We start from the raw sequence: 22,135 nt of genomic DNA, 5'->3' as shown, positions 1-22,135 counted from the left end.
GGCTCCAAGATCACTGCAGATGGGGACTGCAGCAAAGAAATTAAAAGACGCTTGCTCCTGGGGAGGAAAGCTATGGCAAATCTAGACAGCATCCTAAAAAGCAGAGACATCACCCTGCCAACAAAAGTGCATCTAGTCAAGGCTATGGTCTTCCCAGTTGCCATGTATGGCTGTGAAAGTTGGACCATAAGGAAGGCCGAGCGTCAAAGAATTGAGGCTTTTGAACTCTGGTGCTGGAGAAGACTCTTGCGAGTCCCTTGGACTGCAAGGCGAACAAACCGGTCAGTCCTAGAGGAGACCAGCCCTGCCTGCTCCTTAGAAGGCCAGATCCTGAAGATGAAACTCAAATACTTTGGCCACCTCATGAGGAGGAAGGACTCCCTGGAGAAGACCCTAATGCTGGGAGCGATCGAGGGCAATTGAAGAAGGGGACGACAGAGAATGAGGTGGCTGGATGGAGTCACTGAAGCAGTCGGTGCAAATTTAAATGGACTCTGGGGAATGGTAGAGACAGGAGGACCATTGTCCATAGGGTTGCGATGGGTCGGACACGACTTCGCACCTAACAACAACAACAAAAACAACTGCTCCCTCCCTGCCTCCCTGGAGTGATTCACACCACTGCCTTGCCAGAACATAGAAGCTTATTGTCTCATCTTTAGAAGGGTTCAGCGCTTAGTTTTTGGGTGGACGAGGAGTGTCGCTGGGGGTGGATTATTTTGAAGCGAGGGACTGTAGAGCTCTCCACTGAGCGGTCACCATTTTGCAACACCCCCCCCCCTCCCAGCAAGGTCGGGTGTTTCTGCCACAGGGAGGGAGAGAACTCTTGTTTGGCACTCCTCCTTGAACCCAGGAATCTCAGCCTGGCTTGTCTCTTGGGCCCTTTCCCCTCTGCTCCCCCCCTGAGCCTCACCTGCCTCTCCCAGAGATGTCCCAGTTCTGGTCCCAAACTCTTCTCCAGATAACGTTGGTGTCCAGGCAGGCACCACACCGTTTTATTCAAGGCATGAGCTGCCATGTGCCCGAGAGAGGACGCAGGGGGCGCACGGGCCAGGCCTTGGCTGCTTGCTGCCAGCAAAGGATCCTCTATCTGCCCATCACTCTCCCATTTTGACATCTTTATTGACCCCACTATGTTTCCACCAGAATTCAGTCCCCTAGAAGTGAATCTGGCTTGTTATCCCTGTTTGGCTCTGGAATTTGCCAAACGTGTTCATTGAGCTGCATGTTAATGTTCTAATGCTTCTGTTTTGCGCATGAGTGTGAACCGATCTCTTTCCCTCGGTACCTTCATATCTGAAGAGGGGCGCAAACACCCGCAAGCTCAAACCTTGAATAAAATTTGGTTGGTCTTAAAGGTGTCCGACTGGACTCAAATTCGCTCTACTTGTACCCAAGAAGGCCCCTGACTTTTCCCTCTCCTCTGAGCAAATAGTTGGTCCCTGTTTCTCCTCTCCGAGGCCGTGACTCTCCTCGCCACTCCCAGAAAGGCCCCAGCCACACTGGTTAAGGCTGCATAGAGTTTTGCATTACTCCCCACCCCCCAAACAGGGATGGGCTGGCATGCCTGGAGGGTGGGACCAGGGGCTGTTCATCACAGGGCTTTTCCCTGGGGGGGCTTGGAGAGCCCCCTCCCATGGCTGCCTGCTTTGGTCTGCTTGCAGGAGACGACCCTCGCTGCGGGCAAGCTGCCCTCCACCGTGGAAGGCGTGGAGAAGGCCATGAAGAGGCACCGGGACTTCATGACCACCATGGGCCTGCACCTGCAGAAGACCACCACCGCTCTCAAGGCCGGAGAGAGCCTGATCCGGCAAGGCAACATCTATGCTGACCACGTGAAGGAGAAGATGGAGGCCCTCCAGGCCAAGTAAGGCACTTGGGAAGGGGGACGGCTCAGAGCAGCAGGGGTGGGCGACAGAGGGGGAAGTGGTTGGAGCAGCAGGGGGGCTGTATGCCCAGCATCAGCCCTCTCCCCCCTCACCATATGATGTGGGGAGGCAGTGTAGGGTGATGCCCTCTCCTCTTTCTCTCTGCTCTTGGGCGGCAGGGTCCCACTCAGGATCTCCTTTGAACCAATCCCAAGTTGCAAACCAATCTTTTCTCACTGCTCTGGCCCTGTCAAGGTCTGAGCCATGATCAGAGAGAGGAGAGTGTATCAGGGCATGTGCAGAGTGGCTTTCCTTTGAGCAGCTGGGCTGGGCATGCCGGCGGAAGGGTTAGCTCAAGTGTGTGGTGGGCCAGAATGCGTCTGCCTTTGGAGGGCTGCCTGATTAAAGTGCTGTGGAAGCTGCCACTTACATTACCAGAATCCTGTTTATCCAATTAAAGAATTTGTTTTGTTTAGTTTCCTTCTAGGATAAATGAGAGTAAAACCTCAAGATTCTGTTTTGTTCTGGAGTGCTGCAAGAGGCGGGGGGGCCAAGAATGCTTGTGGGGGGCCTTGAGGGGGTGGCTTCAGCCCTGGCCTCTGGCCACTCTTCCCGGAAGGGGCAGGGTTGCAGGGGACATCTGGGGTGGGCTTCCACAGCTTCTTGGAGGGTGTCACAGTATCTCAGGCATGGGGTTTGGCATTAACCCTGCCATTCGAATGCATCCCCCCCCTTGCCCCTGATGCCCACTCTTGGGCCCTTTCCCCTCCCAGCGGGGGGCTGAACCTGCTGATTTTTTGGGGGAGGGGGAGGGGCCCCCTTTCCAATCCCATTCAGTCCAGCTGCTCATCTGGCCTTGCTGATGGGTGCTGGCTCTGCATGCAGCGAAGGGCAGCTCCCCAGGGGCTGAACTGTGCCGTGCAGCCCTGGTGCAGGGGGGGTGGGACCAGAGCACTGGGGGGCTGTACAGGCCAGCTCTGCTTTGCAGGGTCAGAATGGGTTCGCATGGGGCTGGGCCCCTGGAGAGAAGGGGGGTGACTCCAGAGCCCCACTGCAAAAGAACTGTGTGTGCTCAGCTGTGCAAAACCGATGCCATTAGAATCATAGAATCATAGAATCATAGAGTTGGAAGGGGCCATACAGGCCATCTAGTCCAACCCCCTAAGATAGTTTCTGTTGTTGTTTTTGTTTGTGTGTGTGTGAGTGGGTGGGTGGGTGGGTGTTCAGCCTGGAGAAGAGAAGGCTGAGAGAGGACAGGGTGCTTCTCTTTAAATATCTGAAAGGTTGTCGCTTAGAGGAGGGCAGAGAAAGGTTCCTGTTGGCAGCAGAGGATGGGAGCTGCAGTCATCCGTTTAAACTATGTGGAGAATGATATAGGCTAGATATCAGGGAGGGAATTTCACAGTCAGAATAGTTCAGCCGTGGACTGGGCTGCCTGAGGAGGTGGGGAGCTCCACTGGCTGTCTTCAAGCAGCGGCTGGACAGATCCTTCTCCTGGATGCTGGAGGCTGATCCTGCCCTGAGCAGGGGGTGGGACTAGATGGCCTGCATGGCCCCTTCCCACTCTGGGATTCTATGATCTATGGAAAGCAGAGCTCCTTCAGGAGCTGAGGAAGGCTCCCGACCCCCACCCCACCTGGCCTTCTGGGTGAGCTCAGACAGGGTAAGGCGAGGGCCCCTGGGCCGTGGGAGGACTCTTCTGCCTGGCTGCTGCCTGGCTGCTGTGAGTGAGGCTCCTCCATGTGGAAATAGGTTCTGGGTGTGTCTTGAGCCCCCATCTCTCCCTGACTGGCCCAGCTTGTGTCTTTTTGGGTAGTCTGTTGTGCACTACATGGAATCAATGGAACCACCTTATCTAGAAGCAGCACACCTTAATACTTGAGGCCAGGAAGGTGCATTTGAGGGGAGATGTTTCCCTCCTCTGTTCCTTCCCTCCCGCTGCCCACCTTGTGGCAGTCCCAGCCTGACAGTCCCCCCCACCCTGCCTTTCTCCACAGGAGCCAGCGGAACTTGCAGGCAGCTCAAGCATGGATGGAGCGGATCCAGGCCCACCTGGAGCTGCAGCGCTTCCTGCAGAACTGCCATGAGGTATGCCCCTCTTTTGTGGGGTGGGCGGGCAGCCCCTGGGCTGTCTTTTGAGAGAGCCCAATGGGGTCGTGGGGGCGGTCTTGGCCAGGGGGAGTGGAGGGTGCCCTTGTGGCCAGGATGTTGGTGCGGGGGCTCACCTTCTGCCCTGCCCCTTTGTAGCCCCTTCTGGATTTCTGGCTGAGGCCCATCCCAGAGGTGGGCAGGGGTACGATGGACCAGTGATCACTTTGGTTGTGCCCCTTGGGCTTGGAGGAGAAGGGGGCCTCCAGCTGGGGAACCTAGCCCCCCAAAAGAGGAGCAGGAGTTGGATGAAATGCAAATTGCCCAGCAGGGCACTGGGCCAGCAAGGGGGCGGCACGCTCCCCTGTGGTGGGGGGCAGGTGTAGCTGGATTATTTGTCACCCCTTTGGATGGGAATGTGTGCTTCAAAGACAGCCCTGAGCCCCAAGTCCAGTTCTGCAGGGCCCAGGAATGTGGGGAGGGGGGGGAGCAGAGAGGAAGGCTGGCTGGAGGGTCATAGAATCCTAGAGTTGGAAGGGACCTCCAGGGTCATCTAGTCCAACTCCATGCAGGATGCAGGAACTCACAACGACCATCCACAGTGACCCCAATTTCATGCCCAACTGATCTCCCCCCACCCCCCATCCCAAAAGATCTCCGGAATCCATCCTGGCCTGGAGGGAACTCACCTCCCATCCCACAGTGTCAGTTAGCCATTCCCCGGGTGTGCCAGGAAGAGCCCCAAGAGACAACCACCGGCCCAGCCCTTCCTGCCCACCCACCCCCCATCTGCCTGAGTCCACAGAATCCTTGGAGGGGAGGATCCCGCCCAGACTCTGCCTGCTGGGGGCCAACTCGGCTTCCCTGGAGCAGGGAGGGGTCTGATGGGCTGCCTTTGGAGGGGGGCGGGAGACAGAGGCTGGGGCGGCTTGGGGGGGGATGTCTGGGGGCGGGGGGGGGGGGAACCCCGGGCTGTCTGGGGGTCAGAGGAGGAGCCAGAGTAGGTCGGCATCTGCGGAGAAGAGCCCTGGGTGGGGGGGAGGGGAGGGGGAGCCCGGCCTGGGGCTGTCCCCCTCCTCCCGGCAGGCAAGGCTAACCGAGGTGAGGCCGAGCGGAGACACGCGCCTTGCACGTGAGGAAGCGCCGAGCCTCCCCCGCCGCGCCGAGCGGGCTTCTGGGAGCGCCCCCTCCCTCTCTCCCTCCCTCCCTCCGCCCGCCCCGGTGTCCTGCCTCCCCCTCGTCCCTTGCCAAGGCAGCCCCGGGCCGCGCTCGCTCCCTCGCTCGCGCGGCCGGGAAGAGGCGCTTGGCGCTCCCGTCCGCTGCAGCAGCCGCAGCCGCCGCAGGTGCGCGCGGCCGGGCCGGGCCTGGGGAAAAGGGGAAGAGGGGGCGCGCGCTGCAGCTGCGGCGGGCGGCAGGGGCGCGCGCGGGGGGCCGCCGGGCAGGATGGCGCGGGCTGGGGCCGGGGCCGGGGCCGGGGTCGGGGCCGGGGCCGGGGCCGGGGCCGGGCCGGGGACTGACGCGCTCCCGCTCCGCGCAGCTCGATGGCTGGGTGGCCGAGAAGAAGGCGCTGATGGCCGGCGAGGCGTCCCGCGACGAGAGGCTGCAGCAGCGGGCGCCCAAGCGCTGGCTCCGCCACCGGGCCTTCATGGCTGAGCTGGCCCAGAACAAGGAGTGGCTGCGCAAGATCGAGAAGGTAGCCCCGGGGGCCGCGGGAGCCTGCCTTCAGCACCCTGGACAGCTTGGCCCAGCGCCGACGGCGCCGGGGCTGGGGCTGGGGCTGGGGGGTCTTTCCGGCGCCGGCAGGCGAGGGCCCTTCTTCCCCCTCTCCTCCCCTCCCCGGGCAATGAGCCTTATCCCCGGCCTCTGGAGCTGGAGTCCCTGGAGGCTCTCCTGAGCCTGCCCCCCAAGCTGCCCCCTTAGGCCGGCCTGGGTCTTCCTGGGGGCGGGGGGGGGGGCTGGGATTCCTATCCTCCTATCTGGCTTCCATGCCCAGTTTTTGCTCTGATTTCTTGCTTGTTCTTGCTTGTATAAAGTGTGATCTGGAAACGGGGGTGGCCGGTGGGTCCTGTGTTTGGGCTGAGGCCTACTGGGGCATCCCCAGCCAGCATCTCCCCCCCCCCCCCGTAGATGTCTGTGCCAGTTGATGGCGAGGGAACTGCGCCTTGTGCGGATTCAGACTTGTTTTGTTGATCCCTGGCAGGTTGTGTGTCTGTGTCTGGGTGAAACCTGGTCGCTGGTTGGGGCCCACAGAAAAAGATTCCTAGCCGTTGGCAGCCAGTAGGTCAGGATGTGAAGGTCCCCCCCTCCCCTGCTCTCCAGCCCACCAGCTGCCAGCTGCCACACGAGCCCTGCTCTCCCCATGCCCCCCTTCAGCAGGAGGCGGGTGGCGACCAGGACAGGGCCCTTTCTGTGGCGGCCCCTCACTTGAGGGATGCCCTTTTCCTGGAGGCCTGCTTGATGCCCATGTTGCTCTCCTCTAGATGCCAGGCCAAGAGGTTTCTGTCCATTCAGGGTTTTGATGGGAAGGCTGATTTTTAACACCATTTTATAGTTTGTTTTCAGTCAGAATACTGCGATTTTAAGTCATTGGATTATCTCTGGATCACCAATGCTGGATTTTAATTAATAACTTTTCATGGTATGTGTTTTTTATTTTGGTTTGTTTTTGAAGCTGCCTCAGGTAGGTCCCCTGGAGAGGCAGCATAAGAAATGTCCTGAATAAGCATTCTCTAAATACTAAGACCTTTTATTTTCTTAGATTTATCCCTAGACTCTCCCCAGAGGCCCAAGGCACGTTATTACAACATATAAAACGCCCACTAAAACCATCCAGTAAAACATATCCTTCGCAGTATATAGAAAAGGTGACATGAGAATGCTTTCCCCTCCCAGGGGTACTAGCTTTCTGTGTGCAGGGAATCTTGCGGTGGAGGAGCAGTCAGGTGAGACTCGGAAGTAGCACAGACCAAGTGCCAGCCGACCCCTTTGGTCTGCTTCTCTTTCTGACCAGCCGGTGTGGCTCTTCCCTTCCCCACATTTCCTTCACGACAACTCTGCAAGGCAGGCTGGGCAGGAGAGCGTGACTGGCCCAAGAGCCCCTAGCGTGCAGCCGGACGATCGCTGCTGTTGAGGGCAGGGCCGGGCGCTCTTTGGGATGGCTCCTGGTTTGGGTTCGAAAGCCATTCTTTGTTCCTGACCTCTCGCTTTCCTTAAAAAGTTGCATTGTTGCTTTGCTGCGGCAGAAGTGTTGTGGGTGTTTCAGGCTTCCTAATGTGAAAGCCACTTGGCCTGTGTTGTTTATAGAAATGCAGTGCATGAATCTCGCAGAGCTGGCAGGCAGGAGGGACGTCTCCTGCAACATTTGGGGCCTGCTGGGAAGCTGACATTGGCAAAGTTAACTCCCGCCCCCCCCCCCAGTGATCTGGCGGATCAGCTTCCCAGCAGACCACATGGCAAAAGACTCCGAAGGGCCAAGCCAAACCACAGGAGAGGGGGGAGGGGCAAATGCTGACGGGTGCTGTTTCCATTTCGGGGGGGGGGGGGGGAGGACGAGCTTGTTTTAAGCCAGGAGTGCGAGCACTGGGGGAAAAAAGTCTGCCCATGTTGTGCTGCTTGGCAGAATTCAGAGGATTCCTTTGGAACTACGGGGGTATTCAAGGCCTGTTGTTGCTGGGGGGAAACATTCAGGAGGCCTCCTGTTCTGGCAACTGCCTGGCTCCTCCGCAGCAGCCCACGGCAGAGAGGGACAGGCACAGCTCAGGAGGACTTGCCCAGCCTCTGCCGCCATAATGCCCTCCCCTCAGGGGCTATCGGGTAGCCATGGTGACATCCCAGCCTCTACTGGGTAGGCAGGATGGCACCCGCAGGCCCAGAGGACCCAACTGCAGGAGGGGTCACTGCCCGGGGCTTAGAAGCCCCCTTCCCTGTCTCCCCATCCATCTGTGGGCCTTCAGTCCTGAGCATGGCTACAGCACCCCGGCCCCACAGAGCACCCAGGCACAAACAGGGCAAACCCCAGCATCTTATGCAATAACCTCAGTCCAGCAAACTGAGAACGGTTGCAGCATTTTAAGATGCGGCTCAGGGTCAAATGGCTCCTGCTTTTAGGAATGAATTTAAAGCTGCAAACTGTGTGGAAGAGGGTTGCCAGACACAGATTGGGGATGCAGCCTGGGGAGGGGTTAGGGACCCCCTTGTGGGGTGCAGGGCCACAGACTCCACCCTCCCAAGCAGCCCTGTCCTCAGGAGAACTGCTCTCGGTTGTCCACAGATGGGTGGCGATTCTGGGGCCTGGCACCCCTTGGGCAAACAGGTTTGTGGAATACAAAGAACTTCTGCCCAAGATGCTGTTTTCCTCCTGGAGAAAGGTGGACATTGGAGGGATGCAAATTAAAATGGGCTTTGGCTGGCCGTGGTTGGCGGGGGAGAGGCACAGTGGAAAACATTTCTCCTGCAGCTCTGGAGTCTCAGAAAAGGGGGGGGGGAGGAAGGAACGCCTTCCTTTGGGGGGGGAGTGATCCAGGTTTCCCTCTGGGACACTGCTGTTGTGTCTGGGAGAGCTCGTCCAGAGTAGCGGTTGACGTGTTGGATTTGGGTCTTGGAGGTCCAGGTTTGGATCCCCCACCTACCATCGAACCTCGAGCTGATCATTCTCTTCTCCACCAGGGCTCCTCGCAGAGTTGTTGTGGGAATAAACGGGGAAGGGGCAGCCATGCATCTTGCTCCCCCCAAGGAAGGGCAGCCACAACCAGGGGAGAGGGAGCCAGTCCCACCTGGGGACAGAATTCTCGCTTCCATGACAGTGAGGCTCCCGCTGATCTTGGGAAGGAAGGAAGGAAGGACTCTCTGGGTGACTCTGGATGGGGATTGTCCGTTTGGCTCTTGTGTGTTTGGAGTTGCCAGAATGAATGTCTGGGTGCGGCACGGTGACAATTTGGAAGCTGAGCCGTAGTGGAGTGAAAGGCCCCTTGTGCGTGGGTCCCCAGGGAGAGCACAGCCCCCAGGGAGCCCCCAGGGAGAGCACAGCCACCTCTGGCTCCAACCATGTACAGACTAGGACAGGCCACAACACACGGTGGGGGAGGATACTGATTGTTAATGCAGAGCATCAACCAGGGCAGCGGTTCTGGCTTTCCAGGAGGGGCGGCAGCTCATGGAAGAGAAGCCCGAGCTGGCCGAAGCAGTGAAGCAGCAGCTGGGGGAGATCCGGCAGTGCTGGGCCGAGCTGGAGTCTGCCACGCAGGCCAAAGCCCAGCAGCTCCTGGAGGCCACGAAGGCCGACCACCTGGTGCAGAACTACGTGGATCTCGACAAGAGGCTGCTGCGCATGGAGACCCAGCTGCAGGGGGTGGAGGCCGGGCCAGACCTGGCCAGTGTCAACAGCAACCTGAAGAAGCTCCAGGTGGGCCTGTGTGGGATGGCCCACAGTTTCCACGGAGGGAGGTGGCGCAGGAAAGAGGGTCCAAGTGGCACAGCAAACGCCCTTAGCGATGGGGGGGTGAGGTCCAGTGAGAGGCGAGCCAGTCTGCCTTGGTAGGCAGTGGGAAAGAAGGTGGGAGATGCAGGGTGAGGTCATCCAGGCCTGGAGAGCAGCTCCTCCCATTGCTCGGGCCCCTGCCGGGCACAGCAAGAGCCCAGGCACCATCTCAGCCTGCATGCCCCCAGAAGGGCAGAGGGCAGTCGGGCGTGCTGGGAGGAGAACTGGGCCATATCCTGTGTGTAATGGACCATGCTGCCAGTCCTTCAGGTGGGGGGGGGGCTCATGTGTCCCCACAGGAATATTTTAAACACAGGGTGGCCTGTCGGGATGGAGGCCTTTATTCCTGTGACCCTCTCCCTCCTGGCCTGCCCTGGATCTTTTGGGGAGCTCCACCCCAGATGGTCTCTCCCAAGAGAGTCACTTGGAAAACAGGATGAAAGGGAGCTGGTGCCTTCAGACTCAGCCCACCCCAAAGCAGCAGCTGCCCCCCCCCCGGAAGAGTTCCTGGGCTCTTGCAAAGGAGGGGCCGAGGTCACACTAAATCCCCCACTCCCCTTGTGTGGTGGGCCATGTCTTCGAGGGCCCAAAGGATGAGGGGTGCTCCTCCAGGTGAGCAAAGGCCGCCACTCCCTGCATCAGCTCCTCCTGGGGGGCTGGGAAGCCGGCTGGGAGCAAAAGGCCCTGCAGAAGATCCAGAGCAAAAGGTGGAAGTGAGCGTGCAGGTGGGAGATGCCGTGTGGGACCCCAGGAGGGCAGCTCCCATGGCCCGCAGGCTACCACCGGCCTCTTTCTAGGCAGACTCCCTGAAGGGGGTCACCCGGCAGAGGGTGCCAACTGTGGGCTGCTTGAGGTGGGGCTGGCCCTCCCTCGGACCAAAGATCGGCCAACGATTTCTCCATGCGAGGAAGGGGCCTAGCATCCCATTGGGAGGAGAGAGACCACGGTCCCTCTTCTGTGTTCTCAAGGGGCCTGCACCTGGTCCAGGTGCCCCGGCTGGCAGAGTGGGCTCCTGCAGCTCAGCTGGGAGAAGGGGCAGGAGGACCCTGAAGGGGGGGCTGTTGACCCTTGGTGAGGCTCTTGGGCAGCCAGACCCCACCCAGATCTGCATAAGCAACAACACCCCCCCCCCCCCGCCCCAGCCTCTGAAGCCTTTGCTAGTTCGGGGGGCATTTGGCACCAGGACTGCCTCCCCGCCCCCAGGCTGTCTTCACCACCTTGGGGACATGGAGAGCATCAGTGTGCCCCTCCCTCTGGCCCTGCCCCCCCCCCCGAGGGCGGAAGAGTCAACCCCCCCCCCAAGCTGCCCGGCCGCTCACAACAACCTCTCCATTTTCCGTCCTCAGCAGGACTCAGCAGGTCAGAGCCGGCCATTCTCATCCCATCCTAGTCCGGTTTGTCTCATCACGCTGCATGGCGGTACAGTAGCCCTTTTCTTTGAATCCATCCATCTTTCTTTCTTTCCTTCTTTCCTTCCTTCCTACTTTCCTTCTCCTGTCCCCCCCTTGCCCCCGTCCCTTGTTTTTTGCCATCTTCTGTTTCTGTTTCTGGAGACTTTGCTCTTCCAGTGCCCACACAACAGCTGCCCCCCAATGCCTGAGGCATCCGCCCTGCCTGCTGCCTGCTGCCTGCAAGCCCTTGGCGTAGGAGGGGACCACCAGGAGGGGCACAGCCTGCCCTGCAAAGCCAGCTGCTGGGCGTGTCTCCTCCCCCATTTGCGTGGCAGCTAGGAAAAGGCTGCAAGCCGAGGGACTCCCCTTGGCCCAGCAGCTGTGCTCAGGAGGAGGGCAGGAGGAGGGCAGGCCACAGGAGGTCCCTGCCGCTTTCCACCCTCTGACTGGCATGGGTGCACCACACTCCCTGCTAGGCGCCTCTGCTATGCCAGTCAGCCAGGAAGGCCATCATGGGCGGTGAGAAGCAAGGCGGCAGGGCGGACCGGCCAGCCTCTGGGCAGAGGAAGAGGGCGCATTCCGACGGGAAACACCCTTTCTGCTCATGGCTTCCTCTGCTTTCCTCTTTGGGGGGCAGAAGAAGTGCCCCAGAAGCCAGGCTGCACTAGCAAGGACTTCTTCACTCACCCACAGAAACAACCCACGAGAGGAAAGAAGGCAGAGCAGACCTGGCTAGCGGGGGACAACCAGCCTTTCTGAGGGCTCTGGGCCCCCAGCCGGCCCCTCAAGGCGGCCCTCCCTCCCTCTCTTTGTCTCTCTCTCTCTCACACACACACACACACACACACGTTGATTCCATTGGCTCTTGGCCCCCGAACTCTCTGGGGTTCCTTTGGGGGCCATCCCTGCCTCCCCTTCCCTCTCTAGAGCCTTGGGCAGAGCTAGAGCAGCAAGGTGCCCCCTCTTTCTTCTTTCCCATGCCAAAGGGGGGCAGAGGCTGGGCCAGGGCAGGGCAGTGCCAAGCCCCTCTGGGCCCCTGGCCCCCCACGCCTGGGGGCGGCAGCAGCCACAGCATCTAGGGTTTCTCAGGGCACGCTGTGGGGCTGGCGAAGAAGCAAATCTCCTTTTTCTTTTCATGGATGTGCTTGTTTTATGTTGCAGCAAGCCACCTGGTGAGGCCAATGGCCAGACCCCTCCACTCGTTAAGAAAGGAATGAGCACCACGTTCCCCCACCCCCGGAAAGGAATGGAGTTGCCCCATGGGTGCCTCCCAGAGGCCAAAGGGAGGGGCGAGCCCCATGGGAGGAGGGAGTTGACTGGCCCTTCCCCGGGGGGCCCAAGAGGCCTGGGCAGCCCCTCCAGCTCCGTCTCTCTTGCAGAGCATGGAGGCCCAGGTGGAGGAGTGGTGCCAGGAGGTGGGGGAGCTGCAGGCGCAGGTGGCCGCCCTGCCCCTGGAGGCAGCCAGCCAGGAGATGGTGGGCGAGCGGCAGGAGGCGGTGGGCACGCGCATGGTGCGCCTCATCGAGCCCCTCAAGGAGCGCCGGAGGATCCTGCTGGCCACCAAGGAGGTGCACCAAGTCAGCCATGACCTGGAGGATGAGATCGTAAGTCCCCCGGAGGGTGCCGGCAGGAGCCATGAGCAACTGGCACCCTTATCTCCCCCCCACCCCCAGGACGGGTTAGTTTAGGCTTATGTGTTTTTGCCGCATCTTGGTTTATCTTGGTTTAGTGTGTTAATTTTGTTTATGTACTTTGTGTTTTTATTGTATGGCGGTTTTATCTGCTGCAACTTGTCTCGAGCCTCTGGGGAGGGGCGAGTAACAAATCTAACAACAACAATAATAATGGGTCCCAGCTGGAGGCAGCTCAGCCCTGGGGAGGGGAGCAGCAGGGAATGGGGGGCAGGGTTGCCAGTGAAGATGTGATGTCACAGAGTCCCACCTCCAAAGTGGGACTGCCGTCTGTGCTCTGGGACGAGCTGGAATTCCAGGGGATCCCCAGGCCCCACCTGGAGGTTGGCATGCCTACAGGTGCTCATGATGGGGTTCTGTGGAGGTGCCCAGCGCAACCCGCCTCACCAAAGAAGGGCCGCCCTGAAGGGGCACAGAGCTCTGCGGTCTGAGGCTGGCTGCCGCTCCCACCCTCACCCCCCGCAGGTCCCGACATGCCGGTCTGGAGCTCTCTCCCCAAGGAAGCAGTGGGGCGGGGGAGTCCGATCCCAACTGGCCCGTGGGGACCTTGTGCTGCCCCTTCCCTGCCAGGTCCCCTCCTCAGAGGCTTTGTGCTGCATCCCCCTCTTGCTTCCCTGCCTTCCAGAGTTGGGTGCAAGACCGCCTCCCCCTGGCCCTGATGACAGATCACGGCAGCAACCTCCAAACGGTCCAGCAGTTCATCAAGAAGAACCAGGTGAGGGGCAGAGTCGGGGCTCCCAGAACCACCCAGTCAAGAGCCCCGTGGCCAGGCCCACGGCAGAGGCGCCTCCTGCAGTGACCCCAGGCTCCTCGTGGGCCCAGGAGACCACTGGCTTTTCCTTGGGCTGTTCTGCGTTCTCCCAGCCCTTGGCCTGAGCTGCATCAAGAGCCAGGGTGGGGCCTGGGGAGGGCATGTGGGTGAACTCCTGCCTTTACCACGTGGGTGAACTTGTGCCAATTTCTGCCCCCGGAACCTCCCTCCCTCGCTCCCTCCCTCCCTCCCTCCATCGCTCCCTCCCTCCCTCGCTCCCTCCCTCCCTCCATCCCTCCCTCGCTCCCTCCCTCCATCCCTCCCTCCCTCCATCCCTCCATCCCTCCCTCCCTCGCTCCCTCCCTCCCTCGCTCCCTCCCTCCCTCCATCGCTCCCTCCAGAACCTGCGCCGGGAAATCCAGGTGCACAAGCCTCGCGTGGAGGACGTGTTGGAGCGGGCCGGCTCCATCGCCACCATCAGGAGCCCGGAGCTGGACCCGGTGCGGGCCCTGCTGGAGAAGCTCTCGGAGCTGTGGGGTGCCCTCCAGGAGGGGGCAGAGCAGCGGCAGCAACTCCTGGATGCCACGTACCAGGTGCAGCAGTATTGCTTCGACGTGGCTGAGGTGGAGGCCTGGCTCAGTGAGCAAGAGCTGTTCATGATGAACGAGGAGAAGGGCAAGGTGAGGGCAGCCCCCCCCCCCGGCCCCAAGGAACAGGGAAGGCCCCCCCCCCCGCCCACCTGGAACAAAGAGCTCCCCCCCTCCCTCCTCCCCCCCCCGGGTGGGTCTGGTTCCTGAGCCCGCCAGTCCCACCCATCTGGGCACCCATCTGCTTCTGGAGGCGGAGTTACCAATCCGCTCTCTTCCGCATTGGTTCAGCCTCCGTGGGAATCTCGTGGCCTGTTCTGGGCCCTGCAGTTCAGGAAGGATGTTGACCAGTTGGAGCCTGTTCAGAGGAGGGCGGCCAGGATGGTGGAGGGGTTGGAATCCCTGCCTGAGGAGGAGAGCTGGAGAGATCTGGGCATGTGCAGCTTGGAGAAGAGGAGGGCAAAGGGGGATAGGATGGCTGTGCTGAACAATGCAGAAGAGGGGGCCGGCTGGAGACCCGGACAAAGAGCAGTGGATTCAAATCACGGGAAAGGAGGGTCCACTTGAATATTCGAAAGCCTTTTTGTATCAGGGCTGTTTGCAGAGGGAATAGGCCGTCTCGGAGGGTGGTGGAAGTTTTAGGAGGAGGCTGGATGAGCACCTGTCAAGAGTGGAAGGGGGGGGGAGCTGAACTGGATGGCCCTTTGAGGTCTCTTCCTCATTCTGAAATCCACACACTGTCCAATTGCAGGCTTTCAGCCTAGCCTGTCTCTAGGGGTTGCTGGGAGGAGAACATGGGGGGGGGGAGGACAGATTAACAGAGACCTGGGGAGACGGACAAGAGGACTTGGGGGTGCTGGAGACAGATGGGGCCACCGTTCGGTGGCAGAGCGCTTGCTCGGCAGGCAGGAGGTCCCAGGTTCAATTCTCAGCATCTCCAGCTTCAGAAAAAAAGGCCTGGTGCGAGGTGATGTGGAAGGGCCCTGGAGAGCCACTGCCAGTCAGAGCGGGCGATACTGACCTGGGTGGACCCAAGACCTGATTCCGTCCAAGGCAGTTCTGTGTCTGCCGGTGAACAAGCAGGAGTCTGGGCAAGGGGCTGGCGGAGATCTTTCTGTGGTGCCGAAGGCCGAGGGGTGGCTTGTGGCCCCCGGGCTGCAGAGCAGGCTCTGGAGTTTGGGAGAGCTGTCTCCCTCGCCACTGACCCGGCTCCCCCACTTTGTGCCAGGATGAGCAGAGCACCCTGCAGCTCCTGAAGAAACACCTGGCGACGGAGCAGGCGGTGGAGAACTATGCGGAGAGCATTGCCCAGCTGTCGCGCCAGTGCCGGGCCCTGCTGGAGCTCGGCCACCCAGACAGGTGAGCCAGGGGCTTCTCTGGGCCTCGCGCCCCCTGCCCACCCCGGCCGGCTCCGGCTTCCCCTGCCCACGCTGACCGGGCTCCGTCTCCACCAGCGAACAGATCAGCCGGCGGCAGTCGCAGGTGGACCGACTCTACGTCTCACTCAAGGACCTGGTGGAGGAGCGCAAGGCCAAGCTGGAGCAGCAGTACTGGCTCTACCAGCTCAGCCGGGAGGTCGACGAGCTGGAGCACTGGATCGCTGAGAAGGAGGTGGTGGCCAGCTCGCCGGAGCTGGGCCAGGACTACGAGCACGTGGCGGTGAGTGGCGGGAGTGCACTACGAGGCCTCTGCCCTGCGCCTGCGGGGGCTTGGCCGACCTCCTTGGCCCAGGAGAGCCCCTGCTGGCTGGGTCCTTCGGCATAGATGGGGTGCCATGCTTTGCTCTGCCAGGCACCAGGCTGTGGAACGGCCCTGCCACAGGGAGCTTTTCCACTCGCTGCCCCCTCCTGGCGCCCTTCGCAGCGCAACCCTTGATGTGGACCTCTGGGGGGTCTTTCTGGGGGGTCTCCTCCTAGAGGCAAAGAGTCTGCACCTCACTTTGTCTTGTGCCCTAACTATGGGTGTTGTTTTACACCGCCATGGGGATAATGTAGCCTATAAAGGCTCTTACTTGACATTCATCCACATCTGCTTCTGCAGAATGGGATGTATAAGCTTGGAAGGGTATTAAGCATCCCAGAGCTGAATCCAGTGTTTTGGGTGGATGTTGGATCTGTCTCTTTCTCCCCTCCCCTCCTCTTTGGGAGATGGAGGGAATGAAGATATATATTTTGTGGCACAGAAACCTACTCATCAGGCGCCACGGGGATGGCGGGGCTGAACTACATGTTAGTGCTGAGCAAATTCAGCGTGGAGCAAATTCACAGACTCTTTACTAGAGTCTAATATTTGGTAGGTTGAAGGTAACCTTCCTCTTGTCATATTTTCAACCTTGAAATGTCCCTATCCCAGGACCCTGGGGCAATGTGCTCATAACTCAACCGTCCAAGTCTATTTGGATACTTCCCTGCTCAACATATGCATGTTGGGGGGATTGCTGGTCCTTGCTTCTGATGAGGACAGGGGGTCTGAAAGGCATTGGGACAGTGTGCGCCTTTCTTTCTCTGAGATTTAGTCATGGACAGCCGGTGAAAAGACAGGCTTAGCTCTGAGAAAATCTGAAGCAGCGATGACCAGAGTGCCTCTGAGCACATGTAGAATGACTTCTTGGGAGCGGAGCTTGTGGGCTCGGCCTCCACCCACTTCCCTTTGTGGTGCCCCCACCCCACGTTTTGTGTGAGGCACCATGACCTGGATCGCCCAGGCAAGCACAAGCCCATTTGGTTGTAGTTCCTCCAGGAAACACTAGGGGGGGTCTTGATGGAGAGGCAGGCCATGGCAAAGCACCTCCGAACCTCCCTTGCCTGGCTGCCAGACGCGCCTCGAATCTCCTGGCTACCTGGCTCACGTGCCCTATGAGAAATAAATAAATGTGGGCCATGCGCTGTTCTCTCCCCCGTCCCCGTCCCCGTCCCCTTCCTGTAGGTGCTGCAGGAGAAGTTCACGGAGTTTGCCAGTGAGACGGGCAGCATCGGCAACGAGCGGATCTCTGCCGTTAACCAGATGGTGAACGAGCTGATCGACTACGGCCACGTGGACGCCGCCACCATTGCTGAGTGGAAGGACGGTGTGAACGAGGCCTGGGCCGATCTGCTGGAGCTGATGGAGACCCGGGCCCAGCTGCTGGCCGCTTCCCACGAGCTGCACAAATTCTTCAACGACTGCAAGGACCTGCTCTCACACATCGAAGAGAAGAAGCAGCACCTGCCGGAGGTGGCCATGCGCGAGTCCAACGCTTCTGCCGGCACCTTGCAGCGCCTGCTCAGCTCCTTCGAGCACGATGTGCAGGTGCTCGTGACGCAGGTGAGGGGCCGCCCAGGTGCGCCTGGGCAAGGGGCCACAGGAGGAGGGGAGGGGGCAGGCACAGTCTCCCAAGGCAGCTCGGGACAATCTTTGCAGGGGGTGGGAAGAAGCTGGGGCTCACTGGATGGGCCTCTGTTTGGCGTGTCGGAGGTCCCAGCTTCCGCCTCTGGTGGCTCTAAGGAAACATAAAAATATCCGGAAGGGGGTCTCTGTGGGGGACTCTGGAGAGCAACTCAAAAGATGGAGGAACTTTGAAGCTGCAGGGGATTCTTTGAAGTGGAAAATGGGGGGGGGGGAATTGAAAGAGAGGTTTTCTTTTTTTCCACCCCCGTGGGGACCTAGAGATGCTTACGTCACTCTCTGCTCCTACATCTTGTCCTAGAATCATAGAGTTGGAGGGAACCTCCAGGGTCATCTAGTCCAACCCCCTGCACAGTGTAGGGACTCACTACTACCTGCCCACCCACAGTGACCCCAATTCATGCCCAAGTGATGCCCCCCCCCCCGCCAAAAATCTCCAGAATCCAGCCTGCCCTGGAGGAAATTCACTTACTATCCCACAGGAGCGATCAGCAAGGAAGGGCCACAAGAGACAAACCCTGGCCCATCCCTTCCTGCCCACCCACTCGCCTTTCATAGAATCAGCCTCTCCGTCAGATGGCTCTCCAGCCTCTGCTTATAAACTTCCAAAGAAGGAGAACTCACCACCTCCCGAGGAAGTCTGTTCCACTGTGGAACCACTCTCACTGTCAGGCACTTTTTCCAGATGTTTAGCCAAAAATTCTTTTGAATTAATTTCAACCCATTGGTTCTGGTCCAACCGTCCGGGGCAACAGAAAACAACTCTGCTCCATCATTGATATGACAGACCTTCGAGTATTTGAAGACAGTCATTATATCACCTCTTAAAACCTCTTAATCTCCTCTTGTCCTCACCAACAACTCAGCGAGGTAGGCCCAGTGTCACCCAGCAAGCTTCCACGCTGGAGTTTGACCATGCCTTAACGTTTCCTCCACTACACTGCCCTGTCTCTAATGGGCTGTCAAGCCTACGCTAACTTTAGCAACATAAAACACAGAACAAAGTCCGAGTGCAGGGGCACCCTTAGGACCAACAAAGTGTTATTGCAGGTCTAGGCTTTCGTGTGCAGGCACCCTTCCTCAGATGCAGTGAAACAGAATACCTTCTGCCTTGACCTGTAGGCATAGGATGGGCAGAAGACTAACATGCAGTATGATGACGTTTAGAAGATTTAAGGACCAAACAGGAATGACAAGTTTTGTTTATATGCTTGCCATTTGTTTGGGATTAATTCCGGGAGAAAATGTAGTGAAGGAAATAAATACACCAAAATTGGAGATTGATGGGCAGATGTACCCTTCTTAATGGCAGAATGATAACAGTAATTGACTGAGACCCTGCCATTGTGCTCTGTCCGTCTCCTCTCGAGCATAGGCGCCTCATTACAGCATCGTCGTCTTTGAGTTGGGGCCATGGGCTCCTCTGTTCCCAGACCAGAGAAATACATTCCAATCTCCCATTCTAAATTACATTCCAATCTACTATTCCAATCTATGATTCCCACTAAGAAATAAAGAATCTAACATAAAATGCATCATTTATAACAGCGGCCCCCAACCTTTTTAAGGCTAGGGACCGCTAGCAGGGATGGAAGGGAAAGGGAAAGGGTGGCCCGGCAGTCCTGCGTACGTGCGACAGCTCCGTGCAAACACGCCTGTGTGGAGCTTTTGTGCAAGTGCGTTTGCACCCAGCGGGATGAAGTGAAGCGCTGTGCTGCGAGGGGGGGGAGGCGCCTCCCTCTCCCCCGCCGTGGCCCGGTGGCGAGGCTTTTGCGGCCCACCACCGGGCTGCAGACTGGGGGTTGATGACCACTGATTTATAATTTACAGTGGAACAGGCTTCCTCGGGAGGTGGTGGGTTCTCCTTCTTTAGAAGTTTTTAAGCAGAGGCTAGATGTCATCTGACAGAAATGCTGATTTTATGGACTCAGGCAGATGGTGAGTGGGTGGGCAGGAGGGGATGTGCCAGGGTTTATCTCTTGTGGTCCTTCCTTCCATACCCTGGGAATTGCTGATCTCCACTGTGGAGTGGCAGGTGAATTTCCTTCAAGCCAGGCTGGATTCTGGAGACTTTTGGTTGTCAGGGAGGGGGAGGGGACACTTGGGCATGAAATTGGGGGTTACTGTGGATGTGCAGGAAATTATGAGTTCCTGCATTGTGAGGGGGGTTGGACTAGATGACCCTGGAGGTCCCTTCCAAATCTATGATTACTTAGCTTATAAAATTTCACCATTTCACATATTTATCCTATTTAAAAGTTATGGCTTTTAAAAAAGTTATGGCTTTTAAAAAAAGATTTGTACTAGCTAAATTCCTAGTCCTTGAGAGAAAACTGCTAGCTGGCCCCATGTCCCTTAATTCTGGCTTCCTGGTCAGAGAGAACTCAGTTCTTAATGTGGGCTTTCTCAAGGCTTTCCTGCCCCAGCCTTTTTGCTCTCTTTTCCCTCCAGCCTGCGAAGGCAAGAAACTGCTTTGGACCCAGTCAGTGGGTGTGGCTAAAAGGTCAGCCACTAATAGGGCAGCCCTACCTGGAGATTGGGGGGGGGGGTGCAGGGACCTCAGCAGTATACAAAGCCACAGAGCCCGCCCACCAAAGTGGCTGCTTCCTCTAGGTGAAATGTTCTCAATGAATGTTCTCAAATACCTGGAGATCAGTTATAATCCCGGGAGATCACCAGATACCCTCTGGAACTTGGCAACCGTAGCCAGAAGTCAGCTCACAAGGTGTGCTACAGCCAAAAAAGAGTACAGCCCTGCGTGCTCCCCTCGTGGAGATGTGGAAATGTAGTCTGGACCTGTAAAAGCTGCCTATGCCTACTGCTTTTAGAAGCATTTCACTTGTTCTACAAGAGAAAACATTTCATGGGAATTTTTTCAGTACTTCCCCAAATTCCCAAGTGTTCCACTGAAAGAATCTGAAGATAGGTCTCGGTGTGTGTGTGTGGGTGGGTGGGTGGGTGGGTGGGTGGGGAGATATTCCCCCCCCAGGTCTTCATGTCTCTAGAGCCCCTGCCATTCAGGGGAGACAAGACAGACCTTGACTGATGCAGCAGAAGGCAGCCTCATGTGTACAGACATACAGGGAGTCCCTGGTGGAAGAGTCCCTCTGGCTGGAGAGACCCACTCTGCTGGCCAGCTTGCTGGAAGACTGGGGGCCACTCAAGCGCTCAGTCTGGTGTCCCCATTGGGTCCCTGGGGGACAAAATTGAAGGAGGAGCCCTGACGCATGTCCCCCCCCCACATGCACGCACCCCCCCCCCTACCGCCGATCTCACTGGATGAAGGGCAAGCAAAACAGAACGAGAGCAGTCAGGGGACAGATGAGTCCGGGTCCCTCTGGAGCCCCTGGGCTGCACGGAGGCACCTGCCTGCGGGTCTTCACTGCCCGGCTTCCCCGGCAGGTGCGGCAGCTGCAGGAGGTGGCAGCCCAGCTGCGGACGGTGTATGCGGGAGAGAATGCCGAGGCCATCGGCGCCAAGGAGCAGGAAGTGTTGCGCTCGTGGAAGGAGCTGCTGACCTCGTGCGAAGACTGCCGGCTGCAGATCACCACCACCACGGACAAGATCCGCTTCCTCAGCATGGTGCGGGACCTCATCTCCTGGATGGACACCATCCTCTGCCAGATGGGCACCGGCGAGAAGCCCAGGTACTGCCCCGGGGGAGGGGGAGGGGGCCGGGCCAGCATCTGGGTTCTTGCTGCCCCTCTCGGACTTGCCATCTCGGGGCGGTGAACAACGGTTTGAACTTGCATTGACAATAAATCAGTAAAATAATAAATATAATAATAATAAAACAATATCTGCAAAACTAAAAAAAACAGTAAATTAAAAACAGCCGGCTGCATCAGCAATGGGTTGTTTGCAGTGATGGCCGGTTTGCACTGGTGTCAGATAGGAGGGGAGTGTCGGAGGGGAGGGGGAGGGGAGGGGGAAGGGGAGCTGGTGGTTTGGCTTCCTAACTGACCTCAACTAGAAGCGCGGCGGAAAAGCTCCATCTTGCGGGTGCAGCGGAACACAGCCAGTTCCATCAGGGCCCTGATCTCCCTCGGGAGCTCAATGCACCAGGCGGGAGCCAGCACCAAGAAGGCGGAGGCCAAGCATATTTTACTTATTTATTTTTGAGATTTCTAAACAGCCCCTTGCCAAAAATGGTTTATGGATCTTTCGTTGTTTAACATTGCTGGATCAAAGTGCTCTCTGGGGAAGGCCCCTCAGTGCCCCTGATGCTGGGTGTGGCTGGCAACCCCTGAGATTCAGTGGTGGGAGGCGGGCACCTTGAGGGAGAGGCTGGTCCAGAGCAGCGGGTGCTGTGAGGCTCCCTAAGTGGCTGCGGACAGCCCATGCTTGCGCAGGACACCCGTCCACTCACAAGTGAGTTGCTGGTTTTATGAGGTCAGGCAGATGGTGAGTGGGTGGGCAGGAAGGGATGTGTTGGTGTTTGTCTCTTGTGGCCCTTCCTTGCACACCCAGGGAGTTGCTGATCACCACTGTGGAATGGCAGGTGAATTTCCTCCAGGTCAGGCTGAATCCTGGAGATCTGTTTTGGGGGGGGGGATCACTTGGGCAAGAAATGGGGGTCACTGTGGGTGGGCAGGTAGTTGTGAATTCCTGCATTCAGCACGGGGTTGGACTGGATGACCCTGGAAGTCCCTTCCAACTCTATGATTCTATGAGTGGCGGAGGTCGCCCAGTGAGACCTGCTTTCATGGGGGAGAAGACCTGGACAGAGCTGGTGTGCAGGGTGGCCACAGAGCTTGCCGGTGCTGCCCACCTGCCCAGCCTCCAGAGATGCCCGCTCTTGATCCATCTTTTTTCCGCCTTGGTCAGGGGAGGGGCGAGGCTGTGGGCGGTCTGGGTCTCACCCAGCCCAGGGTCTGTGAAAGGTTCCCCACAGCTAAA

General features: G+C 58.6%; 1 protein-coding gene across 2 annotated transcripts in view; it reads left to right on the top strand.

The window, feature by feature from the left end:
• The window catches only part of SPTBN4 (spectrin beta, non-erythrocytic 4), a 79,315-nt gene that overhangs the window by 40,284 nt on the left and 16,896 nt on the right, over positions 1-22,135 (top strand). Inside the window, exons 18-28 of one of the 2 annotated variants that reach the window (XM_077318725.1) lie at positions 1,665-1,867; positions 3,866-3,956; positions 5,494-5,649; positions 9,094-9,357; positions 12,203-12,427; positions 13,140-13,229; positions 13,667-13,945; positions 15,081-15,211; positions 15,307-15,511; positions 16,778-17,155; positions 20,639-20,883. In XM_077318725.1, coding sequence (XP_077174840.1) covers positions 1,665-1,867; positions 3,866-3,956; positions 5,494-5,649; positions 9,094-9,357; positions 12,203-12,427; positions 13,140-13,229; positions 13,667-13,945; positions 15,081-15,211; positions 15,307-15,511; positions 16,778-17,155; positions 20,639-20,883 — 2,267 coding nt within the window. Of the gene's footprint in view, positions 1-1,664; positions 1,868-3,865; positions 3,957-5,161; positions 5,300-5,493; positions 5,650-9,093; positions 9,358-12,202; positions 12,428-13,139; positions 13,230-13,666; positions 13,946-15,080; positions 15,212-15,306; positions 15,512-16,777; positions 17,156-20,638; positions 20,884-22,135 lie in introns of those variants that run through there. The other variant, XM_077318726.1, reaches the window with a different exon arrangement.

Source organism: Paroedura picta, unplaced genomic scaffold, assembly GCF_049243985.1.
Source record: "Paroedura picta isolate Pp20150507F unplaced genomic scaffold, Ppicta_v3.0 Ppicta_v3_sca21, whole genome shotgun sequence".
Taxonomy (NCBI): Eukaryota; Metazoa; Chordata; class Lepidosauria; order Squamata; family Gekkonidae; genus Paroedura; species Paroedura picta.
Note: the sequence above shows the minus strand (reverse complement) of the source record. Positions and strands in the feature narration are given on the sequence as shown.